This window comes from Pelophylax lessonae (genome assembly GCF_965119305.1).
Source record: "Pelophylax lessonae genome assembly, chromosome: 4".
Classification (NCBI taxonomy): domain Eukaryota; kingdom Metazoa; phylum Chordata; class Amphibia; order Anura; family Ranidae; genus Pelophylax; species Pelophylax lessonae.
The window spans coordinates 179623960-179643928 of record NC_138771.1 but is presented as its reverse complement, the minus strand read 5'-3'; the positions used below and the strand labels follow the sequence as shown (position 1 = coordinate 179643928).

The 19969-nt window shown below is 37.9% G+C and overlaps 1 protein-coding gene across 2 annotated transcripts in view; it reads left to right on the top strand.

Moving 5' to 3' along the window:
• The window catches only part of GRM3 (glutamate metabotropic receptor 3), a 400891-nt gene that overhangs the window by 273275 nt on the left and 107647 nt on the right, over positions 1-19969 (top strand). For both annotated transcript variants that reach the window (XM_082253205.1, XM_082253204.1), the window contains exon 3: positions 4403-5252. In XM_082253205.1, coding sequence (XP_082109331.1) covers positions 4403-5252 — 850 coding nt within the window. The remainder of the gene's footprint in view (positions 1-4402; positions 5253-19969) is intronic.

Here is a 19969-nt window from a genome sequence, read left to right as displayed (position 1 = left end):
TAGTAAAAAAAATAAACAATAAAAATTACAAATCTTTCCCATAGTTAGTAAACGCAATAACTTTTGTGCAAAATACGCTTATTGTGATTTTTTTTACCAAAAATATGTAGCAGAAAACAAATTGGCCTGAAATGTTAAAAAATTTTGATTTATAATTTTTTTGGGGAATGTTATATATCAGAATGCAAAAAATATATATATTTTTTTTTTCAAAATTGCTCTTTTTTTAAAAAATTTTAAATTGAACAGGTGATCAAATACCACCAAAAGAAAGCTCTATTTGTGGGGAAAAAAGGACATACATTTAATTTGGGTACAGCGTCGCACGACCACGCAATTGTCCGTTAAAATAACGCAGTGCCGAATCGCAAAATATAGCCTGGTCAGGAATGGGGAAAAATCTTCCGGTCTTCCGGTCTTAAAGTGGTTAAAAATAGGCTTGTCAAAGACACGTAGCTAAATACATTTTTGCCTAAATATATGACAAAAATTTAATATATTGGATATTTTTTAACTGTCAAATTAGAAAATGTCAATTTTTTCACAAAATTTTCTCTATTTCTTTATTATTATCGCAAAAAAATGAAAAGCGCAGAGGTAATCAAATACCACCAAAAGAAAGCTCTGTTTGTTGGAAAAAAAGGACGTAAATTTTGTTTGGGTACGGCGTTGCATGACCGCGCATTTGTAAGTTAAAGTAGCGCAGTGCCAAGTTGCAAAAAGTGTCCTGGACGTTAAGCAGGAAAATCCGGTCCTAAAGTGGTTAAAAAACAAGCTTCATTTATGTAAATCGGTAGGCTGGCTTACAGAATTACAAGTCATTTGGCAGAAAATGTATATGTACTGTATATAAGGGTAAAACGCTTCAATAAATCTTCATAAGATTGGCCCATGTTCACTTGATTTTCCCTCGACTGATTGGCAACTACAGCAAAGCATGCAGTTTTTTTCAGAGCCTATAATAGCAAATTCCAATCAAGAGACATGGATGACAAGGGGCTTACTGTTTAATCATGTTGTATTGTGTATAAAATAATCTGAAAGCCAAATAAGCAGGCTGGTGTGTGAGACAAGCTATTTTTCCTGCTACATTATTAAAGATTTATGATGCATATTTTTTTTTCCTTCTTTTCAAAACAAAAAGCAGATGAAAGTGACGATAAATTGGTTTTACCTAGAGATGAGTGGATCTGACAAAATCCATTCAACCGGTGATCTACCAAATCTAGTCCTCTAATCCATTATTCTTATTCTGTCAGATCATGACATCAAGTAGTAAAGAAGCCTCTGGTCCTTTTTATGAGCTTACTAGAGCACACTAAATTTCCATGTGCAGGTTCATTCCACTTACTCTCTGAGTTTTGGTGGAAAAACTGTAAATGACATTAGTGTAAATATATCACCTACACCTAATAGATAGATATTTTCCACTAGAGGTTAGCATGTCATGGGGTAGGGACTAAGGAGAGCTAACTTTAGGTCCTGGGAGAACCGAAGAGTGGCCTAAAGATCTTATTTACCAGTTCACGTAAAGAGCAAGGAAGGAAAGAAATGGTAGAAAGTTAGCAAAAAAGGGCCCTTAGGTAGTGTGATTGGAAGAGGCACTCAAAAAAATCTAAAGACCCACATATATACTTTTTAGAACATATTTGAAGCTTACAATTTAAAACTGTGTTATATATTTCTTCCTGACTATAGCAACCAATCAGATTTCAAATGTGCTTTCTGCAGTGATTGTGTGAAAATAAAACAAGTATTTTGATCAGTTACTGGGTACAAGAAATCATGATCGGTCCCAAAGTTCTAATGCAGCACCACTGTAACTAGTGATCTAGGAATTCTAATAAATATAGGGACAAAAGTAGTCAACTGACATGCCCAGAATAGCCAGATACGTTACTGTTAGTTTAATATCCTTTTCTTTTATTTGCTTGGTAATGAGTTTTATTGTCAAAGAAAATATATTGTGTGGAGGCCAGGCTAAATTATGTTTTCTTGTTTAGAGGAGTGAAAGGAGCTTTATGAATATAACGTTTTTGTATCTTTTTTTGTAGAATAAAGGTGAATACTTTTGCAGATACATATCAAACCTGATGGCAAATAAAGTAGCTCATCCCCATCAAATTTAGATGTGTAGCAGTGTCTATGGAGTTTATTTGGATATGTATGCAATCCTGCATATTTATTCAACATAAACAGCGTTAATAGCAATAAAGTTCAGGCCATTCAGATATGTTTTACTGAGGGACAATACACAGAGCAACAGAGGATATGCATGAAATACAGATGTGATTTAAATATTTTATTCGATTGGATAATATAATTTATTCATATAGTTCTAGTACAATGGGTCAGGGGTGATAAGAAAATATCATAGACTCTCATATTGAATACTGCCCTAGTTTTCTATCTGCATTGTGTTTATTGAGAAGAAGCAAAAATACCAGAGCTGACTGTTTTTCTGGTTGGGTTGACATAGTATTAATATTGTAATTAGGTAGTAGTATTGCAATTCTTCTTTTGCCATAAAGTGCTGGCCCATTTATACTAGTAAACAAAGGGGGGGGGGTGAAGTGATGGCGCTGCCTAGGAAGGTATCTAATAAACCGGTGTAATGAAGATGTGGTGTCAGTCTTTCAATAGATAGCAATTAGTGTCCTCTGGCTATGTGAAGTGTACCAGTAGCCTCAGGCCAATGCTTTCCTATTTATCATAGGCATAAAAATAAAGTTCCAGGTGCAAATAAAATGACCCTAAATTAAGGAAAAAACTACACTGCTTTCATATAAATATCACTCATATACATCAGACAGGCATCAATAATTCCAAGATGAAAGAAGCAATCCCAGGACATGTATAAAGGAATAACCCTCATATAGTGAAGTATTGTTTAAGAAAAAATTCCTTTATTATAGTAAAATCAAGTACTCACATTATCTATCGTTCAAATTCGTGTATGTCTGACATAGGGACCGCAACTTCCTCGCTAGCGGTGAATATCCTTCAAATTCGTGTATGTCTGACATAGGGACCGCGACTTCCTCGTTAGCGGTGAATATCCCTTCAAATTCGTGTATGTCTGACATAGGGACCGCAACTTCCTCGCTAGCGGTGAATATCCTTCAAATTCGTGTATGTCTGACATAGGGACCGCGACTTCCTCGTTAGCAGTGAATATCCCTTCAAATTCGTGTATGTCTGACATGGGGACCGCAACTTCCTCGCTATCGGTGAATTTTTCACTACCACTCAGCACTTTAGATCACCTAGATTTTTAATATACCATTTTTTATATTTATATTTATTTATTTTTACCACTTGTATATTTGCACCTATTGCACATTATATATTCTACGCATATGTGATATATGTTAAGAGGGTCCCTTGAATATATGACCACCTTACTTGCATTAGTGATATTTATATGAAAGCAGTGTAGTTTTTTCCTTAATTTAGGGTCATTTTATTTGCACCTGGAACTTTATCTTTATGCCTATGATAAATAGGAAAGCATTGGCCTGAGGCTACTGGTACACTTCACATAGCCAGAGGACACTGATTGCTATCTATTGAAAGACTGACACCACATCTTTATTATACCGGTTTATTAGATACCATCCTGGGCAGCGCCATCACTTCACCCCCCCCCCCCCCGCTTTGTTTACATATTTATTATATATCCCTTTCAGGGTTATATTTTGAAGTGGGCTGCAGCCAATTTCTCTATTTACATAAATTTTTCCTCTTTCCCTGCTGTCCCTATTCCTTACCCTTTCTTTTTCCATTTATACTAGTGGCAGGCTAGATGGGTCCCACTGTCATGTAGACCTGGGCATTACTCACTTATATCTGCAAAACAATACTCAGTGCATAATTAATGTACTTGTCTAGTAGTTGAATGGAGGGGGGGGGGTACAAAATTTGGTAGAGGGGCCTTTATTAGTGACTCTGTCATCTCCTGGTGGTGGCCACAGCATACAAGTTGCAAACTACAGTTTTCAGAAAAATATTATCTATTTTTTTGCTCTGTATTTGACATTATCATAAATCAGAATGAATATCCTTTGAGGAAGATAACCAATGTTGTCAAAATAGCTAACAACTACATTTATATACATACCCCTTTCAACAAAACCTAATTAAAAGCTCTAACTTGACATTATTTAGTGAAAAAAGGCATGATTTATCAAAACATAATTCTTCATATCATGAAAAAGGTGATTAGATACAATTGTTGGTATATATCTACTTTGTTATATTTTCTGCATGTATAAGGCCCCAGCTGACTTTTCATGTCTGTGTTGTCTCTGCAGAGTTTATAATTGTTTCAGCCTCTGATATGCTCCTGTTTTCTTCAAAAATATCCTTTATTCTTAATGTCTTTCTAATTTTTTATTGACAGGTTGCAAATTTGCTAAGGCTCTTCCATATTCCTCAGATAAGCTATGCTTCCACCAGTGCCAAACTTAGTGATAAATCACGTTATGATTACTTTGCAAGGACAGTGCCACCCGACTTCTATCAGGCAAAAGCAATGGCTGAGATCCTGCGTTTCTTTAACTGGACGTATGTATCTACTGTCGCTTCTGAGGGAGATTACGGAGAGACTGGAATTGAAGCTTTTGAGCAAGAAGCGCGACTAAGAAATATTTGCATTGCCACATCAGAAAAAGTTGGAAGATCAAATATTAAAAAGTCCTATGACAGTGCTATAAGGGAATTGCTACAAAAGCCAAATGCTAAAGTTGTGGTTCTTTTTATGCGCAGTGATGACACAAGAGAACTCTTGGCAGCTGCTAATCGATTTAATGCTTCCTTTACCTGGATTGCCAGTGATGGGTGGGGTGCCCAAGAAAGTATTGTGAAAGGCAATGAACACATTGCTTATGGGGCAATTACATTAGAACTTGCTTCCCATAAGGTTAAGGAGTTTGACAAGTATTTTCAAAGCCTTAATCCCAGCAATAATCACCGCAATCCCTGGTTTAAGGATTTTTGGCAGCAAAAATTTCAGTGTAGCCTGTACAACAAGACTGACAGACCATGTGATAAACGCTTCAATATAAACAGTTCTAATTTTGAACAAGAATCCAAAATAATGTTTGTAGTAAATGCTGTATATGCAATGGCTCATGCTCTTCATCAGATGCAAAGGACACTATGTTCGAACACCACAAAGCTGTGTGATGCCATGAAAACACTAGATGGCAAAAATCTCTACAAGGACTATCTGCTGAAAGTTAACTTTACAGGTAAGCCTTAGAGGGAAGTCTTTTCATTTCATTGCACTAAGCCATTTCAAATAATGTGTTTTGTTTATCTGTTTTAATTTCCAATTTTCCATCTGTTTGACCCGCTGGAACAATAGATAGCAAATGTAACCAATACACAGGCAAGACGATTCTTTGGTAATGTGAACTCTGTGAAAGCAACATCAACTGCAGATGTTGCACAACATAATTAGAAGCTGAGGGGTATGGATGTTGTAAGTCGTATTGCTCACAATTAAATAGCAGAATACAAACTGCTACTTAAAATTCATTAAGAATCGTTTTTTTATCGTAAAGGAAAAAAACATAATCCTGTAATTGGAGACAGGGAAAAACAAAACACCAGGAGTTATTGCTGAAGCAGTAAGCAGGAATATGAAAATAAAAGTATACTTTTCAAATGTATACAATGGCAACCTTCCAGATCCATTTAAAAACTAGCAGGGGTAAGGTTACATATGGGCAGGGCCCTAATCAGAAGTAATACAAAAGCTCCCCAGCACACTTTCCAGCTGGTGCGCACAAAAAAAACCACTAATTAATCTGTTTGAACTCTTCGGGTTGTTGCATGCATTTGCAAATATATCTAAAGCTACACTGTTGTGTCATTAAAGTGTGGTCCCTAATTCAAACCTATGTTAGCATACATACATCAGTGCATAAGATCAATGTCATTAAATTCAGCTCATGTTTCTGGGGGGACATTGAGAACTCTGATTGCTTTACGAGAGGGACCACATTTTATAGAGGTGCCTTGATGCAACAGTGTGGATTTACATGTATTTGAGAATGAATGCATCAAAAATCTATGCTTTTCAAAGATGTTGTAGTGCAAAGTTTCTCAACTCCAGTCCTCAAGTACCCCCCAACAGGTCATGTTTTCAGGCTTTCCAATATTTTTCACAGGTGATTTGATCAGTTTCACTGCCTTAGTAATTACCACAGCCGTTTCATCTGAGGGGAATCCTGAAAACATGACCTGTTGGGGGTACTTGAGGACTGCAGTTGAGAAACATTGTTGTGGTGTATTGTACCATGTTAGCCATTAATAAACAAAGGTTGGAGTTTAAGTGATACCCTTTATTTGCCAACTTCAGTTATTAAAGATGTAAGCTTTAGAGATTATTAGATCCCTTTGTCATGGATCTATGGGATCCCAAATCCCACCCACTCTGGCAGTCCTTTAAACAGTGCTGAACAACTGGGGTAGAAAGAATGAGTGACCATGTAACCACTATCCCAGTGGTCACATGATCAGAAGCCAGTCCTGCTGGCTACTAATCTTTAGTCTGAATTGAGAGCTTTGTCTGGGTCTAGAGTGAGTCTTTGTGCTGGGGGTGTGCAGTGAGTGCATTGCCAGCACATAAACATTGGCTTTCCAGTGTCGTATATGTATGGTGTGTGAGTGTTAAAGCCCACTCTTTTTCCACCACACAGATGTAATAGTTGGATGTAAATGGGGTCAAGTTGGCCAAAAAAGGGTATCAATTATGCTCCAAATGTTCTGCTTTCGAAGATGTTGAAACAGTCAGTTATTTTTTAGGGCTGACTAACTTGAAAGGCTGCTGGCCAACCTTTTCTTTTTTTGATCTATATGTTGTCTTGCCCATGTGCCCCTTTCCCTCTTTTTTGCTTGTTTTAGGCTCCATTCACACTAGAGCGACTTGTCAGGCGACTTGTCAGTCTGACAAGTCGCGGTCCCTCGCAGTCCATTGACTGCTACAGGACCCGTTCTAATAGGAGCGACACAAGTCGCTCCGACTTAGAAAAAGGGTCCTGTACTACTTTGGGGTATAATTTATAATTCATTTTATGAAGTCCGTGCAAGTCGTGCCGAAGTCGCGGTGCACGGGCCTTCACAAGTCACCCCCGAAGTAGTGCAGAGTCGCGCCGCTACAGTGTAAATGGGCTCTTAGATTCATCTGCATGGTTGTCACTGTTATGGTGTTTGATTTGTTGCAAAAACACACTGGAAGTCTAGGGCTGCCATGAGCAATATTTGGTTTCTGTGCATTGCTGTACCATCAAGGAAGACAGGGCTGCCTCCTGGTAACCTTCCTTCGGTTACTGCATTGCCATAGGTCTCATCATTTGGAATAATTTGGAAGATGGTTTTATGTTAGGGACCACACTTTACAGAGATTCCCTAATGCAAAAGTGTAGGTTTACATGTATTTGCAAATGTATGCAACAAAAACCTCTGTTTTTACCATGAGATGCTTAAAGAGTTTATTTAATTTTTTTTTTTTTTTTGCGCTGACTGGATACAAAGTATGTTGAACAATTATGCATTGTTCTTTAAACAGTCCTAGCAAACTTAGTTAGTGCAACTGTATGAGAGTTTTTCTTTGTCCAAAGTTGACAAAAGTAACAGCTTGCTACTTATATCGATTTTTACTAGAGAAATACAAAAGGAAGCCACAGTGGTAACAATTCCTGAATTTTATAAAGACAGATTGTGTTAAAGTGTCTCTCATGCATTCAAAAAGTGATGCAGCATCTGCCAAGTTCATACACCTGTTTAGAACATGTGTTTGAATTTGTCGCATGCTGTGCCACTTTTAGAATGCACGTGAGACACTTTGGGAAAATTTGTCTGTGCCAGGTTCTCTTTCTGTATGCCAAAAGAAAATTGGTTTTAATTAACTTGACTTTTGTAAGAAACTAACTGTCTGCATTTTATTTTGAATTTGGTGTATTCATTGTGTCACAATGTAAAAGTGGTGCAATGTAGAACTACCTGAATGTGGTGCACGAGTCACTGTCGGAACCAAAAGTGTTGCAGATGCTTCATGAATTTGGCGCAATACATTACCAAGAGGGACTACCACTAGAAAAGTGGTGCAGCAGCTTTATTGAATTTCCCTTGATGAGTTTTATGAAAGCTGTGCAAGGCCAAATACAGGCTATTTAAACTCACTTTATAGTTGAAGGAAGCTTTAAGCTAAGCTTGGGCAAGTGTGCTTATTTAATTTTAAATGAAGGGAGTTGATATGTAACCCAGGTTCTATAGTTAAATTTTCACCTAAAAGATGAACTCCAGGCAAACAGCTAAATGTATTGTTTAAATAAGAAATATAGCCAAAGCTATTTTGGCTATACTTCTCCTATAGATTACAAGAGTGCAATTCATTCTGCACTTCAGTGATCCGGAAGCCCTGGTCCAGGCTCTGAAAAGATCCAGACCATATGGTTGTGATCTGCCCAGAAACCTGGACCAAAAGCTGGCTCAGCCTCTCAGAGATCTGCTGAGAGCTTGAGCCAGCCCCTCCTGACCCCTCTACAGCCCAGAGTTCCAGTGAGGGAGTGGGGGGGGGGGGCAAAGTAGAAAGCTGGAGACTGACAGTCCTTGGCTCTCTGCGTCTTCGATTGAGTGCAGATTCGGCAGGGGACAGATTCAGCATCGATCCTAGGTGAGTATAAATGTTTTATTTTAGAAAGTCTATACTCTTTTAAATACATAGGGAAGCTGTTTTACCTATTAAAAGATTTGTATTCCTTTCCATCCATAATAAAGTTCTGCCAGACAGTATAGCAAGGGTTTTTTTCTGCTGTAGTTTGGCAATACATCTAAGTCATGTCCCTGCCCCCAACCTGTTATTGTACAATAAAATAGCAGCAAAATGCTAATAGGAAGCCCCTCTGCTTTTTCCTCCTGTGAGTAAATTCCTTGTCAATACATATGCAAGCAGCAAACCTGATTGGCTCTTAGTGTATCTTTTCCCCCTCATAGTCTAACTGCTAAGAGGCCAATAAGTCAAATTCAGATGCTTATGCTACTTTCATTTAAAAAATACATTTATTTATGCTTTAATGATTACAATGCTGTGTTATTTTGTATATTTTCATATCAGACTGGAGATCAGTTTTACATTTCCATCATCAACATTTAGTCTTGGAATGTTTTATACCTTGCAAATATTCATCAAACAGTCCCATATAGTAAGGCCTGTATCAGAAGATGAGAAAACATAATTGGCATGGATACCTTAGCAGGAGTCAGTTTTCCCCGGCAAATGTGCATATTCAAGACCTAACTTAATAGCAGTAATGGCAGCTATTGCTTCTTTTGCCACTGGACATATGTGAAAATAACTACTTTGAAAAATGGGAAGTGTAGAAAAATTGAAGTTAATGCTTTTTACAAGAAATCTGCTGCCACTTGCAAAGGATGTGTGTAGTGGCAAGACATCGGGAAATGTGAGTGGGAGATAATAAGTGGGAGTTGTAACATCTTCATATCTCATCATGGAAATGTAAACAAATGTGTTGCTTTGACAAACTGTTAAGAAATTACATGACATTTTTCTTTCTAATGGTTTTCGATTTCATCTCTAAAATAGAAAGTCATATATTTGTAAGTGAGACTTTTTCCTCTTAAAAAAAGGGTGTTATATGAAAAGTGTTGTTACCCTATCTGTTTTTGCAATAAGTACTTACCACATGCACCTAATTCCTAGATACGAGCAGCCTAGAATAATTTGCAAATCATTCACAAAATGTATTTTCACAGACTAAAGGCAGGCCTGATTTTTAAAAAAAAATCTCTGTCCCCATATTGTTTTGCAAAAAATGGCTAATTCCCAAAAAGCAGTCTTTGCTGGATTGCCAACTCTAAAAATGCCACTGGATAGTTCATACAGTAAAATATTGGATTGCAAGCATAATTAGTTCCAAAAACAGGCTTGAAATCCAAAGCACTCGTATAGCAAAGCAAATTTCCCCATAAGAAAAAATGGAAACTGATTCATTTATACAACCACAAAAAAAAAAGTGTAGATAGGGAATGCAAAAAGCAGAATCCATCAAGAACTGCAGAGTATAAAAGAGAAGAGAGGAGCCTCTCAGTGTAGCAATATGGTTACATTTAATGTAGGTACAACATTTAGCAATTCACATGGTTGATGATTAAAACAGGCACATCTAAGTGTGCAGGCATCAGGGGTAAAGCTACCCACATAGACTGTCCTCTGCACCGCAACCCCCATCGATGTCATCTCTTCCATGCTGCACTCCATGATTGCTTCAAGCTCGCTTTCAGATTGCTCTACTGCAGGGTAGTCTTCCTGGTCATGATTGTAGATTGATGGCGGTGAGAGCCGGCAGTGTGGATGGACGGTCTGTGTGGACAGCTTTACCCCAGGTGCTTGCATACTTAGATGTGCCTGTTTTAATCATCAACCTTGTGAGTTCATTAAATGTAACCATATTGCTACACTTAGAGGTGCCTCTCTTACTTGAGCCTGAAAGAACTTTTGTTCATAACATCACTGTTCCCCCCTGTGACATGGACAGCCGCTCTCACTGAAATAGCACTGAAGTCATATCAAATTGTTACAAATCTCACAGAAGTAGTGCTCAAGTAGTGGTTGAAGTCGGGCTTTACATTGCATTACTTTCAATCGTATGTGTGACCACAGGCCCCTACTCAGTTGTTACTTGCATTGCAAGACATCACTCGTTTATCAATTTAATTTTAAAAAAAGTAATTTAATTTATAAAAAAATGTTGCTAGTCTTATAAACCACTCACAGACCAAGTTACTCACAATCCAAGGTTTTACTTTATGTTGTTAAAGCAATTTCAAGCAGCTATACTCACTTTATCTTCAGCTCTGTCCTCAGCAAAGTCACCATGTAATCAACTGGTGTTCAACATGCAGCCCATGCTGCCTGCAGACTATTGGGCATGAGGCACTAGTCAAACTATAGAGTGGCAGCAAGGTGCCAGGCACTGAAACACTGTCTTTGTTCCAGTGCCCAGCACTGAATGAGAAATTGTACTGCGGGCAGAGTTGTCTCCACCCACTTCTATGTTCAAACAGGGATGTGGTGAGAGCTTGCTGGGTACATTGGCTATTTAGGCTTGGCGTTCTCCTTTATCCACAGTACAAGTAAAGTCTCAGACTAAGAAGGGGGAGAGAAATATTGAAATATGTGATGGGTAAGTGATCACCAGTGGCGTGAGGGTTAACACTTTCACTGCTATGACTCCCAATGGAGGGGTTAATACTTTCACTGACATGACCTCCAATACAGGGAGAAGGGGGTTAACACTTTCACTGCCATGACCACCAATAAAGGTGGGTGGAGGTTAACACTTTCACTGCCATGACCAGCAATATGGGGGAGGGGTGGGAGGGTTAACTTGCCATGACCAACAGCGCAGGGGGATGTGGAGTTAACTTTCACTAACACTGACCACCAATGCAGGAAGGGGGGGAATAGGAGGTTGACTTTTACTGCCACTGACACAAATTGTGTGTTAATGTTTAAAGTACTGACACAAATGTTGAGGGTTATTATTGCAGTCACTGAAAAAAGTACTGAGGGGTATTATTTCACTTACTGACACCCATGCTGTTGGTATTGTACTCTAATTTCTTCAGCATGCATTGTGATATACTTCAAAAATGCAGCAGAACCATATTTTTTGGGAGTTGAGGTGCGCTGTTATTTTGTGGCCCTCTGGAAATGTCACTTGAGGCCCTTTAAAATTGTTAAGTTGACCACCACTGATCTAACTGATCTAGTAACTATCCACTTCCGGTGGCCCAGGGCCCACTTCTTGCACCAGATTCATTAAAACAAATGTGACTGGAATTGCTGGTGCTGCTCTCTGCAGTTTTCTAGATCTTGGTGTGATCGCAAGTCCACATTTGGACATCAAGGATATAGGGATATGCAACATGATTTATAAATAAATAGAACTTTTTGTTGTTGTTATCTACAGCTTTAAATCTATACTACTCAGTTAGCAAAAGTATATTAACCATTAATGAGACATTGCAAATAAAACAATGTATTTTCAAACACCTAATAAAGTCAAGCCTAAAAGGTGACTATTTCTCTAATAAACATACACCAAGCAGTTTCACCAGGCTTGAATACCAGAAGAAAGTAAAAGTCTGACTAAAGCTTTTCAAATAGGATTATAGTAAGATATGAGGTCGATGTAGGGGCATTTGGGTTTGCTAAGGAAACAGGGGGCATCCATTTGAGGACACCTTTTTAAAACTATAGTTTTATCATTTAAATGCTCCAAACAGCAATTAGTGTTTATTGTATGTGGAAAGAAAATACAAGGTTAGGTTATAAAGTTAATCAGGGAGAACAAAAGTCAAATTATACAGTTAGCTGCTTCAGCATTTCACTTTCACAAAAAAGTTTCAAGGGAAGTAATCAAATTGACTAAAGAGAGAAGCAAAAAAATGAAAAAACAAAGTTTGAGAAAATTAATTTATAAAGCAAATTACACATAACTATACAAAGCTAAAATAATATATGCATTACACTTACAGATGGACAATGCCAATTAAAAGCGATTATGTTCTTTTTTTTATTTTTTTATTTTTTTTTACCAGACATGTATTATCAACATGGAAGAGGAAATGGTGGACACATAGCAACCAGATTCAACTTTTCACTTTTCTTTGAATGATGTGATAGAGGAGGGATCTGAATGGCTGCTATAATTTCATTTCTTTTATTGTGCACACAAAAATAAATAATCCACAAAAGAGGCTGCAGAGTTTTCCCAGTCTATTTTTCTTTACGAACAGCAATGAACCATAATATAATTCTTAAAGTAATCATTAAATGATTTTACATGAAGATAAAACCTAACTAAAAAAAATTAAGACATTAATGGTATCACACAAATTTCTAAACAAAGGAATTTTATTTTTACAAATGTTAAAAACAGATTCACACTATATTTAAATGAATCAGATCATAATGCCATTTGTGGCTGTCCACCAAGAGGAGTGAAATTATGGTTATCTATACTAGTATATATATTGGGCCATAATAATATTAGCTACACCCCTAATCCCGTACTCGGCATGCATGCAGACAGAAATTAAATACTGTAAAATAGAAAACACTGTAACCTTGTCCTTATAAAGAAAACGTACTTGTATAAGAAGATGCTCTATACTTTTTTTTTGAGATGTACATAGTTAAATCATCATCAGTGTGCTGTGTCCGAGACTGGTACAAATCAGAGTAAATTGCATAGATCAGTTACAATCAGGTCAGGTGTGTTAAGAAGCCTGCCTGATTGTGACCTAAGAGGCCTATAGGCGTAGATGCAGATCAGGCATTTACTAGTTTGGCTAACAGGTGGCCGGTCCGCTCCCCCTCCTCATAGAAGGCCTGCTTCCTAAAGAAATGTCTCATCTCTACAGAAGAGGATGCCAAATGAACAAATGCATCCTGTGCAGAAAAACCATAGTTGTTTAGTAGTGTCTGAAGGATCAGAAATATAGTCCTGTTCCAACTTTTGCACGTGCTGAGACAGTTGGTGTTCACACTGTTTACTAGCGTTTTTTACAGCTGTTATCTCTGAGATAAGCAGGCCACGCAAGAAACATTTAAAAGTATCCCATCTAAATAGGACACCTAGCTCAGAGAAATTATTGACAAAAAAGTGGGAAATATGGGATTCTATACGGTCCGGGGAAGGGAATAAGTAAAGCCATTTTCAAAAAATATTAATAGATGGGGTTAATGAATAGATAATTACTCTACAATGCCATCACTTTTTTGTGTAAGCCAACATAACCAATGCATACAGACCAAAAATATCCTATATAGATCACGTGAAAAGTGGTTATACCGTTGGCTATGAATTGGCAAAGAGAAACAATATTCCTTTACATTAATTTATTCTTGGTCAAAAATAAAATATTAATATGGCGTATGCATGTTCTGGTATTGCTATTTAATTTTTGACCAAGAATAAATTAATGTAAAGGAATATTGTTTCTCTTTGCCAATTCATAGTCAACGGTAAAACCACTTTTCCCTTGCTCTATATGGGATATTTTTTTTCAATAGGTAAAGCCAGAAGGCATTCATTTTCCAAGGGGCCTGCTTTAGAGTAGTAGAAGGCCTGGCTCACACTTGGACCAGCAACGGGGAGTGGTCAGATATGTACACAGGTGCAATTACACTGACAGACATATGTTTTAAATTATAAGATGTAGAGAAAAAAACAGCGCTACCAGGCATATAAATAATCAAATAAGATTAGTAAACTATAAAGTGCATCAGTGACAACCTCTAAGATCAATCATAGTATAAATAAAGATAACAGTGTACCAAATATAAAATTATTTAACATGAATAAAAATGCTGTGCTTAAATCATTAAAGTCTAATTTCAAGGTGCACTAAAATTGTATCAATTGTGCAAAATGATTGTGCAAACAGTGCTAAATAAAGTGCAGTCCAAAAAATCTCCACTTGAAATACGTATTCGTGCTGAATAAAAGTGCTTGTAGTGCTCCACACAAGTGCCAAAGTGCCTCCACACAGATCCCTTTTGGGGATGCACTCACCAAATTCAGGATATAATAGAGCCTTAAATCTGCAGTAGTTGTTGCAGGACAACCAGTAGGGATGGATGGATGGATGGATGGATGGATAAGTGAAATCTCCAGAGCACCTCCAGCCTCCTCTATAGTATCTCCCAGTTCAAAATGCTCAAAGAAAGGAGGGAAGGAGCCAAATAATGAAGCCTGTATGATATTTATTAAATTAAGATATCTATAAACTACTCAGGAATGTTTGTGAGTAGTTTCTATATATCTTAATTTAATAAATATCATACAGGCTTCATTATTTGGCTCCTTCCCTCCTTTCTTTGAGCATTTTGAACTGGGAGATACTATAGAGGAGGCTGGAGGTGCTCTGGAGATTTCACTTATCCATCCATCCATCCCTACTGGTTGTCCTGCAACAACTACTGCAGATTTAAGGCTCTATTATATCCTGGATTTGGTGAGTGCATCCCCAAAAGGGATCTGTGTGGAGGCACTTTGGCACTTGTGTGGAGCACTACAAGCACTTTTATTCAGCACGAATATGTATTTCAAGTGGAGATTTTTTGGACTGCACTTTATTTAGCACTGTTTGCACAATCATTTTGCACAATTGATACAATTTTAGTGCACCTTGAATTTGGACTTTAATGATTTAAAGTGGAGTTTCACCCTAAAATGTATCTTCGGTCCATCTTCTTGCTCCGGGTCACCTGAAAAACAAATGGATAATAACAATTTTTTTTTTTTTTTTTACTTACCTTGTTTTAGAAGATAATATACTTACCTTACTTCCTCTTCCTCCCTCGGCGGCCACGGCGAGTCGTCACTTCCTGGCTTGCAATGATTCCAGGGAGCTGAACGTCATCGCTCCCAGGAATCAATGCGCCTGCACCGGCCCCGACGTCAGTTCTGGTGCAGACGCCTCATACCTTGCTAAACAGCTTCTGGGCAGAAGCTGTGCAGGGATGACGCTGCAGGCCCGGAAGTTACGGCGGGGCTGGTGCAGTGCATTGTGGGACCAAAGAGGATGGAAGAGGACGCAGAAGAGGATCGCGCTGGCTTCAGCTGCCCACAACTGAGATGGCAGCACTGGACAATACATTTTCAAGGTAAGTATTTCTTCTTGCAGGTAAGTGCAACCCGGGACAGTTCAGAGGCTATCTATTGTGGAATGCACTAGCCCTGACTGTCCCGGGGGTATTTTTATGTATTTTTTTTTTTGTTTTAGGTGGAATTCCGCTTTAAGCACAGCATTTTTATTCATGTTAAATAATTTTATATTTGGTACACTGTTATCTTTATTTATACTATGACTGATCTTAGAGGTTGTCACTGATGCACTTTATAGTTTATTAATCTTATTTGATTATTTATATGCCTGGTAGCGCTGTTTTATACATCTTATAAGTTTTCTTGGTTTTTTACCTTGTGAGCAGCAGCTGCAGGTGACACTATTTATTACTTATTATATATTTAGCGCGGCTTTTAATACACGTTATTTTATATGTTTTAAATTGTTTTGTATATCTCTGCTCATGGACACTATACCCAGGGGCCTTCTTGGAAAGGACCCTTTAGGAAAGGATGGAATGCCAGGTAAAGGTGTTACCTAAACAAAAATCAATCTTAGACAAAGATAAATGTGTTTTATAAAAACATGAAAAAGCCAGCTTCTAGTGATTTCTAATCCAACATAAATCCTGCCATCAAAACTCACCAATAAAGCAAGCCAGCAGGGATCATCTAGATGTCAGTGGACCAACAAGAGGAGGATGCCTATCCAGCTATGGCTGTAAGTAACTGTTAAAGTCCCCAAGTAAGAAGAGCAGGATGTCAGGCTTGTCAGATAAAAAGGTTACTAAAAGTCTCAGCCCAATGGTAGAAAAGGATGGTGGGATATAGATCTTTGCAAGAACACATGTCAAAGCATACAATCTACAATATATGAAAATATATCTGCCTTCATCATCAATTTGAAGGGCAAGCTCCTGAAAATCCAAGGCCCTGTGTATAAACACACTCACACTTCATGAGTACGAGGTGTGGGTCGAATGGTACACAGGCTCTACAATGTAATATGTACAGCAACTGGAGAGAAGACTCTCAGCAGTGTTTTAGCATGGGCAACAGGAAGGGTAAGCATAGAGTCTTCTCTTTTATGGGTATTCTCTCTTTTTGTTTTGACCTTGTAGTAAAAGGGTCACTACAAGGGCTCAATCATACGTGAGGTTTGAAGGAGGTAAAATCCTGTGGTTGTGACATGCTCTTGGGAATGGCTATTTCCTTTAGCTGCAGAGGCAGTGGCTGGGGGTATAAACATGTCAGAGCTGGGGCAAGATTTATACTCCCTGACACTTTCAGTGAGCAAAGCACCATCTCAATGCAACCCTTTCAAGTGAATAGGGCCCTCCTGCAAGCTCCCTGCAACCATGTGCAATGCACGTGGTTGTGCCGCACTAGTGCCAGGTTTAAGAGGTTTAAACAGGCAGTGAGGAGATGATACAATGCCTCCTGACAACCTGTCAAATGCTTTCTGAAGAGTTATCCCAACACAGATCACCCTTAAGAAACTAAAACTAGTATAAGTGAGCCCTTAAGGGTTCAATGTCTTCAGTGCCTTAAGCAGTGGTCACTTAAGCAGTACAGTACTTTCCTTCTTGTTAGTTTGTTAAATGCTAATCATACCTGTTGGTCCTGCTAGTAAACATGCTCTAGGTCTGCTTCCTATGTTGGGATGGCAATGATGTATGGGGAGCGATCCACAGTATTTTCACCCTTTCCTTTAAGCCATTGAAATTGAACAACAGTGCTGCAGCCACTTTCCCCAGTGACTCAGGGTTGTTGTGGAGAAAGGAGCTGGACACACTCACACAACAGTGTCATGGTCAGTATGTCCTAGTAATTCCTATGTGATAGCAGCAGCATTTTTGATGGAAATTGTTTGAGCTCCATTGGCTGATCCAAGGAGTGATGGGAAATTTAGTGCAGGAGCGGTTTGTGTCGCTGGAAATGATATCCCAGTGCCACTTCTGCACACTTGCAGCTGCTCCCTACTATGTTGAACAAAAAAGAGAGAGGAAGCAGTCATGTGATGGCATTAAAGGGCCATTTTGACATAAAGCATGCTAACAGACAGCATTTAGACCTAGTGCTATGCCTGCATTGCAATTTTATATTTGTATCATACAGGATTTGTGCACGTTAAAATATCCCCATAAACATTGGCTGCGTACACTTGGTCAATGATTTACATCTTTAATGATTGAACTTTCAGAGATATTCACACTAAGTATTTTCTTTTGTAGGCTCTTGCTTATACATAATAAAACATGGACAGAACATTTTCATTAATATATGACTCCCTTTATTTCTCAGAACATATAGTGCAGTACTTCCTGTGAGCTCATTATAGAAAAGCATGGTAAGTCAAGTCTATACATTAAAACATGTAAAAATAAATGGGTTGCAGATGGAGCTATAAAATAAGTGTTCTGATGTATTGTGTCTACTGTATTTCCACTTCAAAGTTCAGAATGTTACTTTGAATTCCCTCTCCCTGTATGATTAAAGATTTCTGGTCTGCACAAGTGAAAGTCTCTTAAGACAAGGTTCTGTTAGGGAAATAATACAAGCAATTACACACAGCTCATTATAACTGGCAACTAAAATAAGCTTTGTTACATTTATTTACACATTGACTGCATTTCATTATCACTGTTACTGCATTAGGCTACAGCTACAGTGAGCCTCCAAAATCTGTATTGGTATGACTCTACCAGTATATGCATTTTATAATCTGTTATTGTCCACTAATCATTGTAGTTAAGATTTTTGACACATTCCAGCTCAAGAATAGAGCCAAATAGCCTTCAGAGCTACTGAAATCATTGTCTGAGCCTGGCAGATTCTAACGTAAAGGCTACAATAAGATAGACATTTGATATTTTGATAAATCTTTGTGTACGCTGTACGAGTGCTTTGCGGCTTAGCGTCGTCGTTATGTTTGAAGAACCCAAGTTACAGTACTATGAGTCAGGAAAAGGTCAGACATGAGTGATGTAGAATTGTATCACTACACTTGAGTTGAAACAGATATTGCTACTAGTTAACCAAGATCACAAAACAATAATGTAGCTTAGGTCATAAAGGAAAATAACTATCAAGCCTATGACAAAAGACTTGCATCAAGTGTGTCCCATGCTCTAAGTATAGGAAATCAATAGCAAACAAATGGTGAATTTTTGATTTGGAGTAAATATAATTTCTCAGATGCATTTTCATTCTGATACAGAATTAGTAAATTCTAAAGTATTCTATCTACATAGAAAGAGAACTACATGATCTACAGTGTATCTAGACATTCATTTGATCACTGAATATTGTATCGTTCTGATTTCTAGGAAAGTATTTTGTATTGCAAACAAAGGAAATGCACACACATGCATTGATTTAAAAAATAGGCTGTTCGTTTTGCAAGGAAGTTTTCCCCTTACCTTAGTGAATGCGTTTAAAAAATCACATTGCAAAGAATAGCCAATCACGTGCAGGGGAAAAAAAAAAAAAAAACAACAGTATGTTTGTAGCTGCAAGTCAGCAAACATTTACCTCATTCACTAAGCAAAGGGAAAATTCCTTGCAAAGTGAACCACTTAGTTGCCTTTATTAAATCTACTCCACTGTGTGTACACCATTTTAATTATTATTTTGAATAAGTATTAGATTACTAGCTAAAGGTTTTAGGAGAATGTAAAAAATAGCATTTTTGAAAAGTATCAGTGCTCAAAATTTGAAAACATATTCTTTTCCAGATTGTACAGTAAAACCTTGGATTGCGAGCATAATTCGTTCTGGAAACATGATTGTAATCCAAAGCACTCTTATATCAAAGCAAATTTCCCCATAAGAAATAATGGAAACTCAGATGATTTGTTCCACAAGTCCTTCGGTTTATAGTCTATATACAAAGATTATAGCAATGTGATAGGTTGTGTAACCATAAAATGTCCATCCACAATATGCAGCCTTCCCAAGGGGATTAGAAGCAAAATCTAGCAGAGCTACAGAATATAAGAGAGATGAGAGGAGCCTCTAAGTGTAGCAATATGGTTACGTTTAATTAAGGTTCAACATTTAGCAACTCACATGGTTGATGATTAAAATAGGCACACCTAAGTGTGCAGGCATCCGGGGTAAAGTTGTCCACATAGACCATCTTCTGAACCACCGGCTCTCACCACTGTCAGTCTGCAATCATGACCGGGAAGAATAGCCTGCAGTAGAGTGATCAGAAAGTGAGGCTTTGAATCACTCGTGGAGTGCAGCGGGGAAGGGATGATGAAGATGGCTGTGCAGAAGATGGTCTATGTGGAGAG